Source organism: Kryptolebias marmoratus, linkage group LG10 (genome assembly GCF_001649575.2).
Source record: "Kryptolebias marmoratus isolate JLee-2015 linkage group LG10, ASM164957v2, whole genome shotgun sequence".
NCBI lineage: Eukaryota > Metazoa > Chordata > Actinopteri > Cyprinodontiformes > Rivulidae > Kryptolebias > Kryptolebias marmoratus.
In genome coordinates, this window is record NC_051439.1 from 21686067 (window position 1) to 21706887 (window position 20821).

The 20821-nt window shown below is 44.1% G+C and overlaps 2 protein-coding genes across 3 annotated transcripts in view; one reads left to right on the forward strand and one right to left on the reverse strand.

The window, feature by feature from the left end:
• The window catches only part of si:dkey-288a3.2 (protein phosphatase 1 regulatory subunit 37), a 34458-nt gene extending 24472 nt beyond the window's left edge, over positions 1-9986 (forward strand). The window contains exon 11 of the mRNA XM_037977760.1: positions 9775-9986. Coding sequence (XP_037833688.1) covers positions 9775-9918 — 144 coding nt within the window. The 3' untranslated portion in view covers positions 9919-9986. The remainder of the gene's footprint in view (positions 1-9774) is intronic.
• Positions 9987-14753: 4767 nt separating this feature from the next.
• On the reverse strand, positions 14754-20126 carry ak7b (adenylate kinase 7b). Of its 2 annotated transcripts, XM_017431671.3 has the most exons (18): positions 20011-20126; positions 19777-19932; positions 19482-19590; positions 19282-19376; positions 19088-19198; positions 18916-18999; positions 18604-18692; positions 18428-18518; positions 18283-18360; positions 18015-18164; positions 17804-17932; positions 17625-17724; positions 16823-16936; positions 16700-16744; positions 16419-16616; positions 16126-16346; positions 15355-15513; positions 14754-15278 (listed from the first exon to the last, which is right to left on the reverse strand). In XM_017431671.3, the coding sequence occupies exons 1-18, from the start codon at positions 20101-20103 to the stop codon at positions 15234-15236; spliced, it is 2067 nt and encodes a 688-aa protein (XP_017287160.1). In that variant the 5' UTR covers positions 20104-20126; the 3' UTR covers positions 14754-15233. The 2 variants fall into 2 exon arrangements, with proteins under 2 accessions (XP_017287160.1, XP_024865239.1); XM_025009471.2 differs by having other exon boundaries at positions 16126-16616.
• Positions 20127-20821: the final 695 nt, after the last annotated feature.

A 20821-nucleotide genomic window follows, 5' to 3' on the forward strand; every position in this document is an offset into this window, starting at 1 on the left:
CCCCACATCACAAATCTGCAGTTTTCCTCCTGATACCTCTAACAGGGACAGATCTGGATGAGTCTCTGCAGTAGGCGAGGGGAGTCTGGGGGTGGAATAGCTGAAGGGAAGGGGGGCGATCCCCTGTCTCTGTGCAAACACAACAACAACTGCAGCAACACACTCCTCGCTGCACTCCTGATGTATTTTCAGGCAAAAACAGGCATATTTGCCAGCTGTGTAATTTACTGCGGCTCTCATTTGCATATTAAAGCTTTAATTAGCCCCTCTGAGCGCCGAGTGTGCGCCTGAGTGTGTGTTTGTGTGTGAGGTTCGGCATTGGGGGTGTAATCACTTAGATGTGAAGTCAGGGGAGGAGTCGGACGGAGGTGGGAGGGTTCAGAGCGAGGCCTGGGGTGAGAGGAGCCGGTTCTGATGGACCGCCTGGTTCTGATACGAAGCAAAGTGAAGCTCTTTGATCACAAACTCCCCAAGAAGTGTGACCTGTGTCATCCATAAAAGAGCCTAAGATGGAGTTTCTGAAGTGACTCCTTTGGTGTCCAGCATTTCCTTCCTGGACGTGATGATGTCACAGTCTCATATTCTGCTTTTTGTTCAGCTCAGCCTCCTGAAAAACGAGCGGCTGGTTTAGTTGCTATCACACTGGGCTGGGACTTTTAAAGACTAGTTGGCAAACCAAAATTGCAAGAAAATAGGTTAAATTTCCACTGCAGTCTCGTGCAGGTGTCAAAAAAAGCACTTCAGAGTTCATGGACACAGGTTGGACAGAAAGGTTCAAGATGTCTGCAGACGTTTGAGACATTTTTTTAGGCTCTTTCACTGAGAGACTCCAACAACTGGAGGATCTTTTTGAGGTGAACCATCAAAGTTTATTCCAACAATAATCAAAAACTATGTTACAATAAATACCTGAATAAATTACAGAAAGAAAAATCTGTCGTGATTAAACAGACGAGTCTGTGATGCTATAATAAGGCTGGAGGTGTGACTCAGCTAAGCTTATTTTATGGCTGCTGTTTTTAGGCTTCTGACTGGCAGTACATCAGTACCTGGTGCACCTTGATTTGGTTTTGGCAAATTTTGCACCTGATGATTTTTAAAATTTTATTTTGTCACGCTTGAAGAAACAAAAAACCGCTGCAGGGGGAGGAACAGACCCTGAGGAGGTAAATCATTGTATATGTTGCAACAAACATCAAGGAGGTAAATCTGTGGTTTTGTTTTCTCAGTAGTGACCCCTACTGTCCAGGAGAAAAACTGCAGCGCATGCATGAGCGGTTGTGGCGTGTTAGCATGAGTGGCTCACAAAATGGCCAACATATCAAGCGAAAACAGAGGTTTACTGTTTTATTTATAAACTATTCGAGGTGAAACACTGAGTGAATTCATTCAACGTGATTCAATTTTATTTCAAAGCGACTGCAAACCTTAAACACAGCCGTATTTATAGAGTTCAGAGTGAGGACGAGGGCTTTAAGTTTGTGTGGACTTGAACTTTATCAAACTAAGTTTTTTTAATTTTTCTCTTCACTCACCGGCTTCAGCATTTTTGCCAAGCCACACAGTGGTTTTATGCAGAGGAGGCTTTTCTCAGTGGTCATAGCCCAGTAAGTCCACATTCCCCTCTCAGACATGCAACACGCTCGCTCAAACAACTTGGCATAATGACCAAAACACTGAAACTTCTGCAACTGATATGGGCCTCTTATGCATAAGAGAGGGGGGCGTATGTATATAAGCCCGGCAGAAGTGGGGGTATCGGATCGCATCGGCTTCCAGCGGGCATGTCCTGAGGCGCCACGCTCAAACAGTCACCCATCAGCAGCTGGCAGCCTCTCATCTGACTACCATGAAGGCCTGTGCATGTCTCCCTCTCTGCCTTCATCCACAAGCCACATCCCTTTCACTTCTGAATGGCGGGCTGACTGCAGAAATTGCCCCGTCCACCATGCGCACTGAATATTTAACTGTGAATATGAAATATTTTTGGCAGGACTTCAACCACCTTCAAAAGTGAGAGCCCTTCCAGCTCCCTGAGCATACAATCCCAAACTCCTGAGCTTCCTGTGCTCCCCTGAATCGATCATCCCGTCCCGGAGTGGAGGGATGTCAGGGGAGGAAGTACTGAACGATCGTCTGGTTGGTCGCCAAAGTCAGCGACTGAGAGCGAAACTCTGAGACTTTATTCAGCAGAGTTTAGAGTTCAGGAGAAACCGAGTGAAGGAAAACATCCTCCTCCGGAGGCCATCAGAGCTGATCACAGATCAGTATCAAACTTCACGTGGCATGTTCTTCAGCAGGAAGCAGTTAAAGTTTGGATGCTCAGCTGGATGAGGAGAGACCAACGAAACAAAGACACACTCAATAAAACACAAAATACACTTTGATTTGAAAGAAGACTCAAAGGAATATTTAAACTCAGTAACTTTAACTTCAAAAGGAATTAAATGTAAAGCAGGATGTGAAAACGATGCCGAAGACAAACTAGAAAAAATGCATTTTCTGCAAAAATGCAATGTGAAAGCTGAGCCATGATGCTGAGATTTTATTTTGCACAGAAAATATGACAGACAGTTTGCAGAAACTGGTCCTGAAATGTTGCAACCTTGGTCCATATCCTGAATCCCCTCAGCAGGCGGTCAGCGTGTCTCCGACCAGGTTTGTGGTTCTGTCTGACCCGCCTACCTTTCCATCCTGAACCTCTGGACAAACTGAAAGTCCTCACCATCTCAGGCCCCCCCTCCTCAAACCTCAGCCTGGACCGGGTACCATGGAGGGGAGGTAATTGGATTTGTTGTCACTTCCTCTGGCTGGCAGGCCGAAACTGTCTGCTCAGCTTAGTGATGAAGACGTCAGCGTGACAGGGACCCTGGGAGAGGATCAGCTGGAGTCCTGGATGCTGCTAATAAATCTGTGGTCACGCCACGACCGTGACGCCGCGGCCGCAGCCAGCTGTTACCTCTGACACCTTCCCTCTGGTACAGACAGCCCATCCACAGCTTGGGGAGTGGGCAGCCTTATTAAAACAGATGCCAACCACTCCTCGCTCTGCTGGAGAGGTCAGAGACATCCCTCCCAAACACTCCTCTGCGCTTCTAGTGGTTCTGGGCAATGTTGGCACCGAACACTCGTGACCTGGCATTCCCCATGATGCTCTGCGCCGCTAGATGTCTTATTAAAGCTCTGACAGGAAGCCAGTGGATGTCAGGCTCTGGAGTTTAGGCTTCATTGCAGCTGTCCCCCAATTCACCTTTACTGAAACAAAGATTCAGTGTCCAGAGTCGGCTGGTCAATGCAGAACAGAGGCTAGAGTTCATCCAAAAACTGACATATTAGGAATATAATGAGTCAGATGGTGGCACTTTGTCTATCAGTGCAGGGTCATCCTCATCTCATTTTATATTTTTCTTTTGGGGACAGGCCGGTCTAGAACCCGTCCCCTCTTGTTCCTCAGCTTTGGATTGTCAGCAGAATGTAGGTTGACATCGTCTTGGTGAAAAATTCACACACATCTCAGGAGGAGAAAAGGTCTTAAAGGCAGCAGATGTTGCTGAACATTCTGCCATCACAGAAAACTGATCCAAACCATCACAGAACTGGTCCGAAGGCTTCTTTTCCCATTTGATCCGGACTACATGGCATCCATTTCTTCCAACAAAGATCTGGAACACTGACCCATCTGAGGACTGTGTGATGGTCCGTCCCAGACCAAGTTCACATCAGGCTTCTTTTCTGCACAGTACTTGTCCAAAGATCCTGGATGTCCAGCGTAGGTTTGCTTCTTTGCCCTTTGCACACTGACATTCCTTCTTTTTTTGAATATGTGTTTATTAAATAAAAGTTAAAACCAGTAAACAAAGATTTAAGTTTTGGTAGCGGCCCAGTACTTACCTGGTACCTGCAGGGAGCAGGCTGTAATATGAAGCTACATACCCTGTAACTAAAGTAAAAATCTAAAATCTGAGCACTAAGACTGAACCGTTAGGGAGGTGAGACTCACCCCCCACCCAACAGACCAATCCCAACCTGCAGTCAATTGGATGAAACAGACAAACACTATCAACATCAACAACATCCAGCAAAGACAGAAAATACTCTCCTGCAGCCAAAACAAAAACTGTGTTGATGTTCTTGTTTTTAGGGGGGTGGGGGGGCACTTGTAAAAGTGTGAAGATCAATTAACCAGAGTTAAAAGTGCTGCTGGCCGGGGGTCTCTGCAGTGGTCTCCTCAGATAATCAGCAGCCCAGGGCTTTCTGTAATCTCACGGAGGAGTGTTCGCGTTCCCATGCTGCTGCTGAAGAGAAGGATTAGAAAGTTACAGAGAGCAGGGAGGGGGGGTCAGGTGGAGTCAAAGTGCTTTAATCTGCTTTCACAAACATGCAACACAACATCCCTGAAGAGGAAGTCCCAGTCAGTGAACGCGATCGTCTCCATCCTGCAGCAGCTGACAGATCAGATCTGCAGGACGGAGCCTTGTCGTGGAGCGTTTTTGTTTCCAGAAACATTCAGACTCTTTGCTGAGTTTCCTAAAGCAAAGTTTGAACCCTCTTTGCTCTGCGGACAGGATCATTATCATCCTGAAAATCTTCCTCCAACATCCGGCCGCCTGTCTTCTCGTCGGTCGTAGAGTTGCTTTACGTTTGGCTTTTCTGGGTGGACATCGTCCCCTGGTCTCCCTGGTTGTTTGTCTTTATTTCATCCGTGTGATGGCAACAACTAAGACGTTTTCCTTGTTTCAGCTGACGGCTCTCTGGTTTCCTGTCAATCAGCTGCAGGAGCTCGTTAACGTCTGACAGATCGCTCGTTAACCAAACACACACTCACACGTTTAGGAATCTGCAGAAAAGTTGATTCAGTTAGGATCTAATTCTCTTTGATTTTGTCTGAACAGTAAATGCATTTTAATTTAGTTCATTTTAAATTTGACTTAAAATGACAATTATACTTTACATATTTATTCTAATATCTATACTTTTCTGACTAAATTATCCTGAAATCCCTGATTATTTTGTTACACAGAAATCTTCTGACTATAATCGGTTTCATTAATGTTTAGATTTTTTTTTTTCTTCAACAAGGTTAAAAGTTTTGGTCAGGATTATGGTCTGTTTAAATCAAATACAAGTTAAGGCAAATTAAAGGATTTAAAGATTTATTTCCTGATTTACAGCAGATAGAGCCATTCTTCAGTTTATTCTGAAAATGAAAGATTAAACTCAACATTATTTAGTATTTAGGAGCCTCTCCACACGACAGCAGCTGCTTCTGTCACACAGCTGTCGTTCAAGCGCTGATTTGAGTTCCTCCGCCATTTTATACGTAAATCAAACGTCCGTATTTGTCCTGATCTGGTTCGGATGTTTCGCTTCGACTCCGTCAGCTCGTTCAGCAGCGTTAGCAGCCAGGAGCCGAGCGGCGGCTGCGGCAGAATTAAAGAGCTCAAATCTCCGCGAATCTCAGGAACAAACAGGAGCAGAAATATTCAAACAGTTTTTATATTTTAGCTGCTTGTTTCAGTTTATTTCATTTGTCTTTTCAAGCCGAAACATTCAGTTTGTAGTTCATAAAAACATAAAAACACCTGAAACATGAGTGTGTGTGTTGTTCCTAAAAACAAGCCTCAGAACGGCATTAACATTTTATTTTATTTTTTTAGTTGTTTTTTGTCCCATTCTCTTCATAGCTTTATGGTTTAAAGAAAAACAGGAACAAAAAGGAGGAAAAATAAGTTATATTTATATTGAGAAGCACAGATTATATTCAGTTAATGTTCAACAAATAAACTCAAACGCATAATTTAGGTTTTTTCATTAAAGATCACTCAGCCAGATTAATAGATTTTTGTCTTTGTTGTTCTCTTTGCATTGTCAAAACTTCACATTAAACAAATTGAGCACGGCTTTGTGTGTCGAGGAGGAAACGGGATATTTGGAATCCAACAGTGACATCTTCAGTCTGAGAGGCAGAACGCTGCGGAGGAAACCGCCAGAAACAAAAAATAACATTGAGGTTTTCACCGAGGAGCTGAATGTTCAGAACATTTACAATCAGAAGTTTTTAGATCAGATACAGGTTTATAAATTAAACTTGTTCATGTTTGGACTGTCACACTTTACTTCCAACAATCAGCATCAAAACTAAAGAAAACCAAAGAAATAAAAACATTTGATTAAATCTTAAAGCCTGTAAAGAGAACTTAATGCAGTCAGCTCATGTAGATAAAAAACTTCCAATAATCAGAGAATCTGGAGCTAAAAGGAGGAATTTCACCTAAACAACCTTTAAATTCAGCTGTTTCTGTTATTAAAGGTTTTAACAAAGATTTGTGTCCTTATATCTATAAAAACAACAAATACAGTTTGTGTTTTTACTCAGAACTGATTTAAAACTAATAAAACTAAACATTTAAATGTCTTAAAGGAAAGTCACATCAGAGGAAAGTTTGCTGAGTTTGAAGGACTACATTACCCATGATGCCCGGCTGTTTTTATGTAGTCATGTGTTTCTATTCTGAAGCATCCAGAGTAAAATTAAAACATTTTTTGAAAAGAAAGAAAAAAAAATCTGCAGAAACAACAGTTTTCTAATCAGAACTGATTTTCTCATATTTAGGTTTTTTGTTTGTTTTGTTTTGTTTTATCTTTTAGCTGCTTTATTTCATTTCAAATGAAGTTGCTTTTATCAAAATTTGTTTCAGCTCAGAAATCCAGTATGTAGTTTTTGTTTTAATTACATCCTGCAGATAAATAAGCTTTAACTGCTTTATTTTATCCATAAGATTCATTTTGTTTTGATTTCTGCGGCGTTTCGAGATTTTTTAACCGCTCTAAAACACGAACAGCACCAACAGGAAGTGATTAATAAAATAGTCTGCAGCTTCAGATGTAAACAAATATTCAAACTCTGGGATAATTTTTTTATTATCATCATTTGTTTCTGTGCTGAGGCCACACAGCAGTTCTTCATTTAATTTTCATTCTTTTAAAATGTCCACATCTTAAATTTCCTGCAGATGTTTCCAGCTGCTGCTGAACCCTTTTTATTAGGAACAAGTTGTTCCTGAAAAATGTTTCCTTTTTTAACCAAATAAACTACAAAAATGTGCTGACTTGTTAAATTTTTCTTTTCTTTTTTAATTTAAATATGAATAATTGAGCCAAATGTTCCAAAAACTGTGGAGGACTTTAGTAATACTGTGAACAAATAGTAATAAATTAGATTTGCTTACAAAATAAAAGACTTTTCGCATTTCCTTAATTAAAAAAAACACCTCTTATATGTTTTATATATTTTTTAATATCTTTTTATCCCATTTGCACAAACCGTCTAGTTACTTATTTGTATAAAAGTGTGTTTTATTAATAAATCTGAACAAAATGAAGCCCATCATGATGCTCAGAAGTTTCCACACATTCAGATTTTGTTGATCAGCCTCAACAATATGATTTTTTTTTAAAAAACAGAAAACGCCACACGCATGATGCTCTCGACTGGCATCTGAGGTGTCATTTACATACATTAGCATAAAAAGTAATTGGCACAGATGCCAGGAAGCAGCCGCAAACAGATTAATTGTCATCGAGCCGTCGTGGTGACATCGTTAAAAATGAGCTGCTTTTAAGGCTCCAATTATCAGAGAATTTCTGCTGTTATCTTTCTTCGTCATCCCTCCATGTCCTCGTCTTCCTCACACACACTGAGACGCCAACAACCTGAACTTGTGGGATTTAGTTTGTCTGATTATGAGTGTTGTTCACTTCCTGAGCAGTGAGGGGGGGTAACATTAACCACTGAAACACTCCTGCAGATCGATGAAGGTGCAGCAGCGTTTGAGTCCAGGCTTCACAAACCACCTGAGACCTGAGGTCATGTGACCCAGTCCTGCAGCCAACAGGGATGAAGTGGAGTAAAAAGTTCCTCCTCTGCAGCTCCTCACACAGAAGCACTGAAGCTTCCTGAGTTAAAATGCTCCAAGCAGGCAGACTTTCTGTAACTTTTATTTTGAAATTAAATTCAAGGCAGCATCTGTTCTGACAGATAAATCTGATGTTGTTACAGATCAGCTGTTTGATTTAAAAATATTACTTTAAAGGGGAAAATAATCCTGGCATAAAGGTCTCAAGTCTGGGATCAGAGCAAAAACTTTTAAAATTTCTTTAAAAAGCAGCTCTAAACACAACATCTACTGCAGGAGGTTAGAAAACTAACATTCAGTGAGAGAAAATCAGAAAATGTAAGGAGAAGTTGTCAGAAGAGACAGTTTCCTGTTTAAACACCAGTTTGTGTGCACACTCTGATCCTGCACCGTTTGCTTTTATTTATGTCTTTTAATTAAAGTAAATAATAATAAAAAAAGCTTTATAAACGTAGCACACTCACATGTTAAAAAGGAAGATCTTAAACGATATTTCAGCCTCCAGGTTGTTTTAAAACAGCCTGAAACTCCATCAGTGCAGAAGATGGACTTTAGTTGGAAATGTTTTACGCAGTTTTGTCTTTAGATGCTTCAGATCCAGATAAAGTTTTTATACGATCTGAGGGTTTTATTCTCTCCCAGCGAGGAGAGCTTGATGCTTGATTTTTTAAAAATCTCGTTGGTAAACTGTGACATCAGCAGCAAATGAACACACGCTGAATGTTTGACATCGGGAAGATGAGATGGGTTCTTCATCACGGGTTTTTAGTTCTGTTCCGTCTGCAGGTTTAGTTTACTTTAACAGAAGCAGACACGTTTAACTTTAAATGAAGGTAAAGCTTTTAAATTATGTTTTCAGAATTAAAGAGTAATTACAATTTGTTTGCAGAAAAATGTGGTTAATGAAAAAAGCTGCAAAGATAATCAGTGAAATCTGTTTTAATGATTTATGCAGCAGACTCTTCTCCAATTTAGACTTCAAAGACTTTAAAATCAAATCTGTGCAGTAAAACCTTTCAGCGGTCTTTAAATCCGAAGTCTTGTTTCTGCTGAGCAGCGACCCGACCCGGCTGTCAGAACCGCCTCAAACGGGCTGAAAAAAAACCTCACTGACCTGCTGCTTCTGAAGCAGAACCACCGGGCTGCGTTCAGACGCTCAGAAGAAACAGATCATAACTCAGCCAGTTTGTTGGTTTGAAGTGTGTGTGTGTGTGTGTGTGTGGAGGTGTGCTCCTGAACCTTCTCTGACCCGTTTGGCTTCAGGATCTGGCTTCTCTTTCAGCAGAAGGTGGTGACTGTGAACTCTGACCCCCCTCTCCTCCTCTCCCCCCACAACATTACCACCTTCACACACACACACACACACACACACACGTCTTCCACCAGCAGAAGGTTGAGTTTCTGTTCTCCACATGCTCGCCTCTCACCCATCCAGCCTCCCTCACCCTCCTCATCCTCCTCTGTCTCACCTCCCCTCCGTGTTGGCAGAGCCTCGGTGTGTGTGTGTGTGTGTGTGTGCGTCAGGTTGGCTGCTGCGTGGTGAGCATGCCCTCTGTCATTCACGCAGAGCAGCCCTGTCCAACTGTCACTTCCTGACAGGCCGATAATCAATCTCTTTATTAACTGCTCTGCTGCAGACCGCCACGGAGGAGGAGGGAGTCAGACTGCAGCTGTACTCTGAGAAAACGTGTCTCAAAAGAGTGGCTTAAGACTTTTATTTTGAAAGGCTGCACCAGTTTCCTCACTTTAATATTGTCCTCGTCAGTTCTCGTCTTTAAGCTGTAATTGTCGAAGTAAAGCTGTGTGTGTCGCCTGCTGTTAAACCTGCAGTGACTGTGTGGATGTGTGTGACCAACAGGACGAGTTTCTGACGGACACTCAGACGAGGCTGCGGGCGGAGATTGCCCAGCGCTGCAGCGCCAACGCCAGCCGCCTCCAAACAGAGACCCAGCAGAACCCTGAGCTTCTCAGAAACCACACAGGAGTGTCCAAGTGCCTCTGATCTGAACGTCTGAGGTCTGATGACGGTCCTGATGAAGAACTCAGCACCTCCAAATGAAGACAACCCCCGTCCACCTGGACAAGCCTGTCCTCAGCCTTCTACAACACCTCAAACACGACTTCCTGTTGGCTTCGCTGATGTTTGTACTGTTACTATGGTAACAGCATCTTGATCAGCTGTCACTCACGGTTTGTTAAAACCTAAAGCTGAATATCAAGACAAAACAAGAGCAGAACGTGTCCAAAAAAAAAAAAAAGAACCAGCGAGAAATTCCTTCCATCTGAAATCATCTCATGTATCCAGTCAGAGGAGATGTGTGATCGTTGTTCAGGCCTGGTTATTTCCTCTAAAAACACATGAGCAGCTCTCCTTAAAGCCTGAACCTCACCGGGAACAAACCTTTGGCCACAAATTCTAAACAACATTTCCAAAATGTCTCAAAATACTTGCAAGGCATGCATGCCGTGCAGAACTGTATTCTGGGTTCTGCACATTATTTTACTGTCCACTGTCGACCACATCGGACCCTCCTCGGCTCATTTGGTGCCCACCTTGGCAGCTGCCCCCACATTTATGATTTAACCTACTGGAGTACACTTATGGGATGAAGACAGGTGGATTTAAAAAATAATTTATCATCAGCAGGGTTTTTATACCTCATGTTGTTGTTTTCAGAGGAGAACTAGTTACAGAAATGAAACCAGAAGAGCTGGAGATGAGTTTGAGACACTTCTGACAACTCTGCAAGAAAATATGTTGCACAAATTTAAACATGCTCCAAATTCCAGTGATAATACAGATCCTGTTATTAACCTCTGTGACTAACGTGAGGAAACTGACAACCCTCACAAACATTTTGAGACATTTTGGAGACTCCCTCTCAAACGTTGCTCACTAACCTGCAGCCCAGTGAGAGGCTGGCTTTAGTGTCTAAGAGTCAGGAAATGTGAGAACTTTAGGCGACCTGTAACCAAAATATAACTGGCTTGAAGACACCAAAAGAGAATAAACTGCAACCAAACAGAGACATAATTGAGACCCTTTGTAACTCAAATTATGTGCATGAAGGCACCATCGACTCCTTCCTTTTGACTCCGTATCAGAATGTTTTTCTCCTGCATTTTAAGGTTCAAACAAACAATTTAGAAGATTTCCTGCAGATCTTTTTTATGTTACTTTGCTTTTATTTGTGTTTTGCTTCTTGTTAAAAAGCAGTAATTTGTTAGATTCTGGTTGCTAGCGCCCCCTGCTGACCGCTCTGATGGAAACGAGCCTGATGAACATTTTCTCTGCAGAGACGTTTCAAAGTTGCTTTCAGATTGTGCTGACAGCTGGACGGAAGTGAGAAAAGGAGCAGATCACCCTTCGGTTCTGCTGAGAGCTGCCAGTTTATCCTCTGAGCTGGGTTCTGATGAGCCTCCTCCGGTCTGCGCGGCGGCGAGCAGCCGTGAAAGCCCTCCTGGTCACCGTTCGTGGGATCGGGCCGTGACTCAGATCTGATCTCAGCGTGCTCGGTGAGATCGGAGTGGAAGTTTCTCCTCATCACCCTCTGACGTTCTGATGAACAAGAGTTGAACCAAACATCCGTTGATGCTTCCATCCGTCAGCCTCACACACACACACACACACACACACACACACACACACACACAGATGTGCGAGCGTCCTGCTGCTGCTGGGATGTTGGAGGTGTTTCCACTCTCTGATGAGTTTCTGGCCGCCGCGCTCAGCCTCCCTGCTGCATCTCCTCCTCCTCCTCCTCTTTGTCTTTCCCCCTTGTCAACACGATCCCTCCATCCATCCGTCCTGAGGCGGGGGCCCGGCGGGGGCCCATCCGCCCCTCGTGGCGTCCTCTGGGTGCTCTCTGTCTTTGGGAGGCAGTGAAGACCTTTGATTTATGACGTTCGTTCTCCGAGCTCACAGCTTGGCTGGTGGTTCTCCGTGGGTTCAGAACTTCACCATCACAAGCGGCAAACTAAACCCCCGGAACCTGAAAACCTTAAACCGATGTGACACTGCTGCCTGCTTTCATCAGCTCGTTAATTATTCTGATGGTTAGAACCGTCTTCTGGTCAAAAAGAGCTAAAAGTACAACGAGACTGACACCACAGAAGTTCATGACCAAACTGAGAGGAACAAAAACAGAAAGAAAAGAAAACACCATTCTGTAATATTTGTTCTTGTGTCTGTTAATCAAATAATTCATGAACCACTGGTCAGATTTTAATGAAACTTGAAGAAAATAATTATTAGATGTACATCTACAACTCATTAATATTTGGAGACAACTTGAAACACAAAAATACCTATAATTTAGTCAGTTTTACAGATACTGAGCTACATTTTGGTTTGGAAGTAGCTGAGGCTGATCGTTTGAACACATGGGAACATTTCCTGTTATCTGCAAGGACACAGCTGTGCCTGTTAGCAAAATATCTCATGAATTAGTGGATGGATTTCATTGAAACTTTCAGGAAATAACTATTTGATGCACCTCTACAACTGATTATATTTTGGATCCAACTCGATTCAAAATGGCCACAACAGCCAGATTAATTTACAAATAAAAAATGGCTGTAATCCAGTCAGTTTTGCATATATTGGGCTAAATTTCGGAGTGATAGTAGCTAAGAGTAAGTCATAACACAAACTTTAAGACTTTAAAAATGTAATGTGTATATTTTATCAAAGCGTGGCCGTTTGGCTGCATCTAACGCAATTTGAAGTTACACGTTACACAAAACTGAACCTTTCTGCAGGTTTTAGTTCATGAGAATAAAGCTCCGGATGCTGCAAATGTTAAAGGTTGACGAAAGGTTCAGTTACAGTTCAACAAAATGATGTTTAAAGTAAGAACAGGGACACTCAGAGTTTTAGAGAGTTTGCTCCAACATGAAGATCCATCCAGCTTTGCCTCAAAGCATCATTTTAAATCATCGTCTGGTGGCCAAAAAAAGGCTCCGCTGAACTCTCAGTAACATCCAGGATGCTGCGCTCGGAAGATGAACGAGCTCTGCAAGCTGTCATTAGAGGAGAGGAGGAAGCACACCGCTCCTCTTCCTCCTTTGAGTTGGCCAGCTTGTTGGAGGAACACACGACCGCTCGTTAACCGAGGAAATAAGGAGGAGGAGGAGGAGGTCGATGCTGCTTTGCCAACTTTCAGGAAACAGACGACAGGAGAGGAAGCCGAAGGAGCAACAAAAACTGTTAAAGATGCTTCAGCTGAACAAGTTGTGTCTTTGTGACAAGATGCTGTAATAAAGGATTAAAGATTCAATTAAAAATTAGTTTTCTGTCTGAGTTTTGGAGCCTTTTTAGGTTTAACAAACAAAACAACATTCTTCTGTTTAAATATAGATTTGGTCAAACCCACAACACAAATGTGACAAAGGCTTATGACCTTATCATGACAGGTTTAAATGAATAAAAATTCCTAATAACTATATTTGTAACAGATTATGGTAAAAATGTACCTTTAGGTTTGAGGCTCTTGTGATATTTCGATGTTAATGATCCACTTTTTTCAGACTTCATCTTTACAAAACATTCAAACTTCGAGTTCTGTTTCCCATTGTGTTGTTTTTTTTAAATTCACATTAAAAGCAGCGAGGTGTTTAGTTGGCAGCTTTAATCAATGAAATTGTTTGTTTGGGCCTCGAGGAGCGATCAGAGGAGAAAATATTAACAGAGAAAGAAAAATTGAGTCGTCTTCCACAATGAGGAGGACAGAATGATATTCAGGAGAACTCCTGCTGGGATGCTGCACAAACTGTTCCTTAGCAACAAAACACATTCTCCCTATGCAGCATCACAACCATGGGGTGTGTGTGTGTGTGTGTGTGATTCCTCCGAGGATTAAGCTGAGTTGGGAAGCAGTGACCAGCATCAGTGAAGGTGGATTCAGTCCACACGCTGGCGATTAGCTCCGATGGAAGGCTCTGGATTATGTCAGAGGTTGACACGTCGCAGCAACAGGTCGACGACAAGTTTCTTTGTGTTCAGTTTGGTCCACCTTGGCCTTTACGGCAGGAAGGGTGTGATCCATTAAAAAGCTGGAGGTGAGACTGACGCAGCTTTAGCTCGGATATCTTTGTAATTCTAAATAATAAGCTCCAAAACTCTGAGGATCAGCAGGATTTTACAGCAGCTTTCCACCAAGTAAAACCCTCTGTGACCTCCAACCACGTCCAGGATGATGGTTTCCGAGCGCCTCACAGCTAACAGATGATCTGAGACTGACACCTTGTGGTGAAACGGAGGAAGGTTTCATGAAGCATGCAGCGCCGACAGGAGCCGACGGGCTGACGGGCTGACGGGCCCCTGCACCGAACCTCCGTCATGCAGGGGGGTTAGAAACAAAGTAAACTGCAGAAGACGAGTGACGATAAAGTACGCTGGGCTGTTTGTAACTGGATGTAAAGGACAGAATCTGACACCACTGCAGTTATGGGCATTTTGATTAAAGTTCATTAAATCAGGTTTTAAAACTTGATTTAAATTAATGCGAGGCAGAAGAGCGCTTTAAAGCACACAGAAAAAGTATTTAAATAATACTCTCTAATTTGTACAGAAGCTCCACCTGCTGAACCAACGGAATAAAATCCTTCAATTTGTTGTTCTGAGTGATTTGTGATTTGTGCAGACATCACCATTAAACGATCACACACAGGCAGAGCAGAAATGTGACAGTTTTACCTGAATTTAAAAAGTGAAACAAAGCTTCTGCTGTGAGCTCTGTAAAAGTTCCACGCTGTTTATTTACTCACCCTTGGAACAATTAAATATTATTGCAACAAACTGAAACCCACACGAGGCTGTAGGAACATTGTGTCAACATGTTTATTACAGAATGTGACTTTATGACACGTTGTTTGTCTTAATGTTTCACACGTAAACTCAACTAATTTCCCTGCGTGGTGATTATAACCAGTAAAATTATTTTATTTGGGATTCTGTTGCAGCCAATTATGAACACTTTGGAGCTGCGAGTGGGAACTCCAGAGAGCTGCAAATTAGCTGCTATTTCTAAACATTTCATCCTTCCTGGAAATCTGAAGCCAAATCAAAGCCGTTATGACCAGAGCGTGTCTGCTCCGGAGTTCATTAAGCAAATTAACTTCCTAATGAGCTTCCTGCTTCGTGTACACTTTCACGTGCTTTTTGGGATGTTTTAAAAGTCGTGGCCGGCACACAGGAGCGCGAACAGAGCAGTGAACGAATCCAACAGGGGCCGGCAGAATGAGCCACTCACAACCCGGAGCTAATCCCAGGTTTAATCTCCACAGAGCTCAGGAGCATCAAAATCAATAACTCCTCTACTTTGGGTAATCAAAGGGGTTGTTCTTGAACAGGAACTCTGCCTGGAATGAGACAAACGCATCATGAGGACAGAAATCATGAGGACAGACATGACTGAGACGCTGGGCTGAGCAGTACCAGGAACTCCACCGGGTTCGGTGGCTGAGTTCTGCAGCATTCGAGCAGACCCCGGGTCAGCGTGGGCATCACGTGCTCCATCAGGTAGCCCCTCATCAGGACCGTCTGCTCCTCCAGCTGCTGCTCCTCCTGCTGCCTCTCCGCCTCCAAACTCTGAGTCTGACACGCAGCAAACACTCGGTTCAGAAAAACTGGTCCGAACAGAAACTAGGAAAACCCACAGTCTGCAGATGGGCCCATTATTAGAAAATGATCAAATATTTACTGAGGATTTCCCAGCGAGCTGCTCACTGATCAAACCCTGATCTGTCACCACCATCCTCGCCCACAGAGAGCAGATGATGCTGGTTTTGGCTGCGGCTGCATGTGTTCCTTTGTCTGTACCGTCTGCACCAAAATCTGCTCAATCACTCAACAGATTTCAGTCGTTGGGTACAACTGGTTAACTTCTGGAGTCGGCCTGATTCAAAACGGCCACAGCAGCTGAGCTATCTTTGCAAACAGAGATGGAAATAATTTTGTTTAAAACTTTGCTGTTACTGGAGTCAGCTCTGTCTGTCTGTTAGCAAAATATCTCTCAATAACCGAGTACATCCTCCAAGCTCTAACAGATCACTCAAGATCTTGTATCATTGTTACTTTCAAGGTTTGACAAAAGTAGCTGCAACTCATTTCTCTGGCGGGCGATATGCATTCCTTTACAGATTGTTTGTTTGAACCGAATCAAATGTTTCAGGCAGGAATCAGTTTTCTGAGCTGCAGCTCACCCACCCAGTCCTTCCAGCGTGTAGCCCTGCTCCTGGCCTCCTCCTCCTCCGTCTGCTCCTCCTTCGCCCTCTGCTCGGCCTCTCTCCTCAGCTCCTCCTCAGCCTTCCTCCTCTCCTCCTCCTCCACCTCCTGACTGTCGGGGCCGTAGGTCCTGGGGGGCCCCACCGTGTCAAAGATCTTCTGCATCAGCAGCCAGCAGTCCTGCTCCTCGCTGCTGGTGGCGTCTGGAACACATTTATAAACACGATGGAACCAACACGGCAGATAAACGGCAGCATGATTCAGCCGCTGATTACTCAGGTGCAGAGGGGGGATGTCCAGCTCTACGAAGTAGTTGAGGACAGACTCCTCCTCTGCGCTGCTCTCTCTGTAGGCAGCCAGCCTCCGCAGGAAGTGCTCCGGCTCATAGTCCAGCTCCTGCACCAGGCGCTCGGGCAGGCTGATCACTCGCTCCCTTAGGAACGAGTCGGACGCATCCAGACACAAAACAAACTCTGCAGCCGACACAGGAACACAGGAAGCTGTTACCGAAGCAGCTGAAACCCTTCCAGGCTTAATAAGAGCAGAGAATAAAGACCTGGCATGATCCTTCTGCTGTTTGAAGGCAATCCTTCTGAGTCCTCTGCAAACACAGTCATATTTGAGCTCTGAACACGTTACAGAAACACGTCTGCAGCTGGAAGCAGCGCCACTGTCTCACCGCTGAACAGCTCCTTGGCTTCTTCATATGTGCTGGGGAAGTCATCGAGAACAAAACCCTGGTTTCTGCAAGGGTTAGACATCAACTTATCCTTCAGCACCTTCAGCTGCTCCTCTGAAACACAAAACAGGAGGTGCAACCGTCAACAGAATCCTGGAAAACCAGCGTTGTCAACACAAAAATATGACCTGGAAGTGGAAATATGGCCGTGTTCTGTGGACAGAAGGACGACGTTCATGGCTGACCTGCAGATCGGTGAAGGTACCACTGAGGCAGAGAAGGATATTAAATGTTTGGAGCTTCATAAAAAGGAGAATCTGATAAAATGTTACATGCCGTTACATGTCAGAATGCATGGGCACAAATTCTTCTTCTGAAAAAATGAACAAGTGTCACTGAGAGGAAGATGATGGAATGCGATGAAAAACACAACTATAGCAGATTTCTGTCAGAGTGATGCTGCTTCAGATTCTAGATTTGCTCATATTTCCTAAAAGAAAATAAAGTTGGTCAGAAGAAACTCTAAAATGTTGTTTTGGAACTATTACAATCATGTTATTAGAATAAATAACCTTTTCAATTTTAGGACTAATGAGTGGATTTATTTATTTTATAATTTTTGTTTTTTACTGGTATGTAAAAGAAGAAATAAGTAGTTGTTTTTGTTTTTTTTAAACCAGGACAGCATGAGCATCATCTACTGTCTGGAACATTTGGATCTCTGGTTCTAAATCTTCACTGACGATGAGAGAAGAACGAACTCATCCTGATTAAATAAAAGCTCAGAGTTAAAGCTGCACACCGAAGTTGTTCTCCTCTCTGTCCTTCAGCCTGGTGAGCAGATCCTGGGCCTCTGCTGCCTTGTCGTCCACATCTGGATCAGAGTTCTTCACAAATTCTTCCTGCAGTTAATGAAGAGCGCAGAGTCGAGCAGACACGCTGAATAAAATACGTTTAAAGCATCAATGTGAACTGACTCACCAGCTGAGCGACGGCCTCGGAGACGGCGTCCTTCAGCCTGATGTGATGGAGTTTGTAGCGCTCACAGATCCGTCTGGACACTGTGCTCTTCCCGACCGCAGGAGGACCCAGAACACAGAGCCGGAGGGGCTGCAGAAGACACACAACATGGCCGCTCCAGCACAGCTCCGTGACAGAAACATGTGGTTCTAAATCTGGGTCCGGTTCCCACCAGCAGCCCCCGGTTCTGCCGGTACTCCTCCACCACCAGCTCCACGTTGTCCACCAGACCGAACTCAGACAGCCAGCTGATGGAGAAGAGCTTCTTGATGTGGACGGCCTCCATCCGGAGGTTGACCTGCAGGAAATCTATCTCCATCGCCTGTCAGAGCGATTTATTAGAGAATCAATCATCCAGGAGCTCATTGGATCAGAGTTTGATCCCATCTGAGATAAATAATCATCTGACAGTTAAAGCAGATTAAATGGGAACAACTTACACTCATGTCCTTTATCAGATAGATCTCCTCAAATGGTCTCTTCTGGATCTTTGCTGGTCCCAGAGCTGAGGCGATGGCCTGGTGGAGAAAACACACTTGTATCTGTAACATCAAAGAAATCAGATTTCGTCATCAGTTTCATCACCTTCACGATTTCCTCCATCCTGTTGTTGGACGAGTCCACAGCCAGCAGGTAATACGGCTGAGGCTGATGTTCGATCACGTTCCACAGCACTCTGAAACACAAAACACGCGCCGCCATCACGCCCGTGTCCTTCCAGAAGCCTCGCACATCTGTTCACATCTGCTCAGAGGAGTCACCTGGCCAGGTCACAGATGTGGATCGTCGGAACGATGTTCTGCCCGTCTCCGAACACTGATATTCTCCTGTCCTGTCCCAGCCACGATTTCTACAAAACACCACGTTTATTACAAACTATGGAATAAACCGATCTGATCATGTGAGTCTGAGCATGAAGATAGAGGAACAGTGAGTGTTTTCAGGAGTATCTTCAGGGGTTTGTTCCTTTGCAGTTTTAGATTGTGTCCAGTAGGTGGCGCTGTTTGTCCAGCTCCCTGTCAGTTTGTCTGAGCTGGAGCAGCAGATGAATGCAGGTGTGCGTTTGTGGTCACCTTGAAGAAGTGGTGGAAGATGTGCTCTCCCATCCCGTACTGCAGCCCCGATGCCACCACGTACGTGGAGAGCAGGGCTCGGTTCTGGAAGCACAACCCACAGAACGCCCCTCAGTCAAACACACCTGCTGCACAGATACGGAAAAAGAACCCAACTGAGAAACAAACGCACACTTTTGCCGATTTTGACCACCCTCTTCTCCAGGTCGATGTGCTGCTGGAAGCTGGGATGAGCTCTTCTGCTCCAGAAGATCTCGTCGGTGAACGGAAGCTCCGGATCGTTCTGTCACCAGAAAAAACACACGTTCTGCTGTGAGACGAGGTTACTTCAACGTGTGGCGAGGATCAGAATCACAGCTCACTGACGGGATCTAAAGGTTTGCTGGAGGCCCAGGTCATCACCGTGGAAACGAGGATAAAGAGCTTCGGTCCAGAAAAAGACTCTATTTGGTTATGGAGAGCTGTGAAGGACACACAACAGACATCGTTACCTGTTCAGGTTTTATTCATCAGAACAAAACCGTCTGGCTGTGAAACAGCTGACTCTGAGAGGTGTGAGAGGTTACCTGTCACCGCCCAGGTAGCTTCCTCCACCTGCTCAGCATCCTGGCTGATGTTGTAGATCACAACGTGACATTCCATCAGCTTTGACAGCAGTTCCGCTCTGCCAGGAAGCTTCAGAAGCAGAACAAACTCAGTTCCTTCGTTAAAAAACACCTGGACAGGTAAATGGATCAGTTTGCTCTTTAAAACACCTGAACATATAAATGGATCAGTTCCCGCCTTAAAACACCTGGACAGGTAAAAGGATCAGTTTGCTCTTTAAAACACCTGGACAGGTAAATGGATCAGGTCACTCACGAAGTATTCCTCGTGCACGTGCGGCCTGTCCCCATTGGATGGACCAGAGACGGTTCCGACCACCTGGAAAGCCGCAGCTCGGTCCGGGTGCGCCGCCTCCTCCTCCTCGTCCCGCTCCTCCTCATCGGCCGCTCCCACCACGCACGCGCACAGGAACTACGAGACACGACGGGGACAGCCGCGTGAGCAACACCGCGCGCACGCAGAGACGGATGCCGAACTCTGGACCTGTACCTGAGCGATGTTCCGGGATGAATGCGAGTCGAGGCAGTTGAGGAAAACCCTCCTGGGAATCCTCCGGAGCGCCTCCGCCTGCGGGTCCGCCATGTTTAATGTTTCTGGGTCTGCAGCCGTTGGTTGTTGCTGTTGGTGACGCGTTGCCACGGCAACGGGCCACGTGACAACGCCGAGCGCTTAGTAACGGTTCTGTGGACACGTTTATGAGCAATAAATATGCTACCTGTTGCAGATAACTTCAAACTAATGTCGAGGCTGGAAGAACTTGTGTGGGGATTTACAAACAAACCCAGAATGTTTGGGTTTGGTAAGTTTTAAAAGCGAGAAAATACTTATTTCCAGGTTAAACTATAAAACCACCGTCAATAAAGTCACACAAGGATAAAAAAAAACCTCTGTAATGAGAATAAAAGGAAACATAAATGTCTGATTCCTCAACATGCCATGTGATTTATATGAAAAAAAAACTTTTTTATTGATGTTTCTGAATATTACAGCCTGGTTTTGCAGCTTGTAGAAAGCCATAAACCCTTTTCTCGCTCGCCGTGATGTGTTTTGGTCAGTTTCCACGTTCACGCTGAAAACAAAAAATAAACAACACCTGCTGCACACAGACACCATGAAACCACCTCAGTTTTATTCGGACTAATGCAACTGCTGTTGTCAGTTTCATATCACTTATTTCTCTGGAAAGCTAGCTGTAACATTCCCACCACAGCCTGTTTATTTCTGCTGAAATAACTATGTAATTGACAGTGAATAATGAATAATAAAATTTGCATGAAGTGCAATTTCTATTATTTAAACA